The 3,690-nt window shown below is 37.4% G+C and overlaps 1 protein-coding gene across 1 annotated transcript in view; it reads left to right on the top strand.

Annotated features, from left to right (window-relative positions):
* Positions 1–3,690, top strand: part of fbxl16 (F-box and leucine-rich repeat protein 16) — a 40,474-nt gene that overhangs the window by 32,686 nt on the left and 4,098 nt on the right. Inside the window, exons 4-5 of the mRNA XM_014024885.1 lie at positions 866–1,131; positions 3,269–3,353. Coding sequence (XP_013880339.1) covers positions 866–1,131; positions 3,269–3,353 — 351 coding nt within the window. The remainder of the gene's footprint in view (positions 1–865; positions 1,132–3,268; positions 3,354–3,690) is intronic.

Here is a 3,690-nt window from a genome sequence, read left to right as displayed (position 1 = left end):
GCACTGTTAAGTTTCTTAAAAAGGCTAATAAAGTTACTGAAGTGGAGAGTTAAGTTTTTCATCAAAATACAGCTAATAACACATAAAAGGGAATATCTCTATAGCTTTGTCACTTGCTGATTGTTTGCCATTAAACTTGTTTTTGTGTTGGTATACTGTAATACATCATTCTACTCTCAGGTTCAAACAGCATCAACTAATCATTCAATATTTTTTTCTTATTTTGGTTTGCAGCTTCTCATTAAAGGGTGGTTAATCCCAAAGCCAGACCAGTTGAACGCCACTGATTTAGATGTTTCTTACATAAAATGTTTCATTTGTCTGAACTCTGGAGCTTAGGAAAATGTTTGAAAATATGAGCAGATATTTAAAACATTGAAGTTTGAAAATGAAACATGTTAAAAATAAATTATAGATTTTAAATAGAACAAGCTGCAATGCAGAGGCACATTTTAACTGTTCCACACTCAAAAAACATTTGTTATGTACAGGGATAACTGCTAATTGTAATGTGTTGAAGATTGTGATGTAACAGCTCCAGTTCAACGAAAAAGTGTAGAAAATATGTGGAAAATAATTAAATATCAGTGTTATGGAGACATATGATGTTAATTATCAGCTGAAACCAGAAGATTTCTGTAATCCATCACTTTAAACTCAGCTGTGTGTTTTTTTTACACCTAATTACAAATATTTGGTGCATAATAATGAAGTACACTAAATCTCCTATAAAGTCTGTGACATAGTGATGAGCATGTAGTGAGCAAATGAATATTTTGAACACAGCCATTGTTTTTGGTAAAGTCAGGAGAATAATACTTTGGATTCTGCTTCCTACTAAAGCAAACTACGAACGTGTTCACAGGGCTACACCACCCACACGCTCCGGCTACACTCCTGCTGGGAGATCACCAATCATGGAGTGGTAAACATGGTTCACAGCCTTCCAAACCTGACTGCCCTCAGCCTCTCTGGCTGTTCTAAGATCACTGATGATGGTGTGGAGCTGGTTGCTGAGAACCTCCGGAAGCTGCGCAGCCTGGACTTGTCCTGGTGCCCTCGGATCACTGACATGGCTCTGGAGTACATCGCTTGTGATCTGCACAAGCTGGAGGAGCTGGTGCTCGACAGGTCAGTGCTGCTTCTGAGTCAGTGATTTCAACCTTGTAAAAAGATACATGAATCTAAACAAAACAAACAAAAACAATTATTAGCGCACGTTTTATAGACAGATGATATAAACAGTAATGAAATGTTGCCTTCCAACAAGACCCTAACGACTCTCAGGTGGTTGTGGAGTGAGAATAATCAAAGTTGGTTACGTTCTAATGTTGGACGTAAAAGGTAACACCTTCATGGGTGTGACCAGTCAGATGCATACGTTAAAAGGTTGATTCATTATGTGAGAGGAGGTTTTTTTGGTTAGTTATTGAGTTTGCAGCCTTAGAGCAGCTGCTAGAGAATAAGGCCTTCAAGGCCTTCTTACTCCAAAGCCTGACTGCAGTGCTGCTGCTGCTGATCAGAGCAGATTTGGAATAAAGCCTTTTTAAAGAGAATGAACTGGTTTGCTGCCATAGTATTCAGACTTCCATTTGTTGATCACGAATTTCCGTCACTCCTATAGATGTCACATGTTTTCATCATGATTGACCCTGTAAATCAGGGCTATTCAATTAAATTGCTCCGGGGGCCACAGTTACTCTCGGTCAACAGCTCAGGGGCCGAACATCCAGCAATTAAAGTTATTATGTAAATAAACCAAGCATTACAAAGATCTGTTACCTTTGAATTAGTTTATTTTGCTGCATTTAATCATGAATACAACATACAGAAACCTATAAAAGTAGTGATAATTAAACATTATCAAAAACGAAAAGAACTCATTTTGCCTCTTATTTGACACAAATATTATTTTGACATCTCTGACTTGCCAATAATTTAAACCAATTTTATTTTCACTTTCATCATTTTATCTTCAACTGTTTGTAGTTTTAACTGTCTTGAGTGTTTATAGAAGTGGTTTTTACCAGCTTCTAGCCAAGATTCTGACATTTCTGTAGATACCAAACATGTCCATGTTTAACTAAAAGAACTTAGAGTAATTAAAGTAGAAAACCGGAGGTTTGAGCTGAAGAAATGAATGAACCAGTTGGCGGGCTGGATGTGGCCCGCGGGCCGCCAGTTGAATAGCCCTGTTGTAAATCTTGTATCATGTCATTTCTGATTAGTCCTTTTATGTTTTGTGAGTTATCTATGTTTGTCTGTCTGTTGGCATAATATATAATGTCATGAAGCACTTGACGTACCTAATTAAACATTATTAGCACGTATGTCTACATAACTACTAATAACTAATAATTTTTGGGGTCCATCAAATTCAAGATGGCTGACACAACTACCTTAGCTAACAAAAAAATATATTACATCTCTGTAAATTTTAAAGATGTCATGCTAAAATTTGGTAGCACGCCTGTGTCTTACCTGTTATCAGATTTTTAGTTGCTTGATTAAAAATGTTGGCATTAATTGTTGGTGTAACCCTGCCTCTCAGTTATCTCATTAACCACTGAAGTGATTTTAATAAAATCCTCAGACAGTAATTACTGAATATACATCTGTAGCTGATGGAGTCTACTTGATTCAAGTCTGCTGCCACCGCTATCTTGGCAAGAACAAAAGTGGTTGTTACTCAGTCAAAAAGTCCTAATATGATGTGGAAATAGTACTGACGGTTATCTGCAGCAGTCAACCCACTCAGGTTGTGAGCATGAAAAAAATCCTAAAAAATCATTGGGCAAGTTTTAAAGTGCATGTTAGAAAGTAATCACTGGACGCACAACTACAACTAAAACACTTTTAAAGTGAACTCAATTCAATCAAACTCAATTCACACCTTGGTCCTAAACCGAACCCCCCAACCCACCAATGGCATTTAAACCAAATAGGGACTCGACGTTTGTCCTCAAATGAACCAGTTGTCCCCAAATGTAGGATTTTTGTCTTAAAATTGCCCCCAAATGTCACCAAAGCCGTGTGTTATCACAAAGCATCAGATCAGTATCACCGATAACAGCCAAATTTTACTTGGTATCAGTATCGGAAAGAAAAATGGCGCCATCGAACATCACTAGTAATGCTACCTTCCACATCCTCCATCCCTAATTATTTTATAGAAAGTTATTCAATATCAGGGTATTGGACAGTTTCACACAATGAAAACTGTAGAAACAGTAGCACAAAAAATAATGTGCTCGCTCTCTCCTTACAGGTGCGTGCGAATCACTGACACAGGATTGGGCTACTTATCTACCATGTCATCACTAAGAAGCCTTTATCTGCGCTGGTGCTGTCAGGTAATATGATCACAAAATGTAACAAAGCAACAGAGCTTTTACATATACAGCAGGTAAAATAAGTATTGAACACGTCACCATTTTTCTCAGTAAATATATTACTAGTGGTGCTAATGACATGAAATTTTCACCAGATGTCGGTAACAACCCAAGTGATCCATACATACAAAGAAATCAAACAATAAATGTCCAGAAATGAAGTTATTTGTAATAATGTGGAATGGCCAGGGAAAAAGTACCATTCCACATTAGCCTTATATGGTGTTTATGGGGTGGTAATTATGCTAATCTCCTCTCGCGTGCACGAGCAGCTGATACAAACAGGTGGAATTTATGC

This window comes from Austrofundulus limnaeus, unplaced genomic scaffold (genome assembly GCF_001266775.1).
Source record: "Austrofundulus limnaeus strain Quisiro unplaced genomic scaffold, Austrofundulus_limnaeus-1.0 Scaffold444, whole genome shotgun sequence".
NCBI lineage: Eukaryota > Metazoa > Chordata > Actinopteri > Cyprinodontiformes > Rivulidae > Austrofundulus > Austrofundulus limnaeus.
This window is presented reverse-complemented; position numbering and strand designations above follow the sequence as displayed.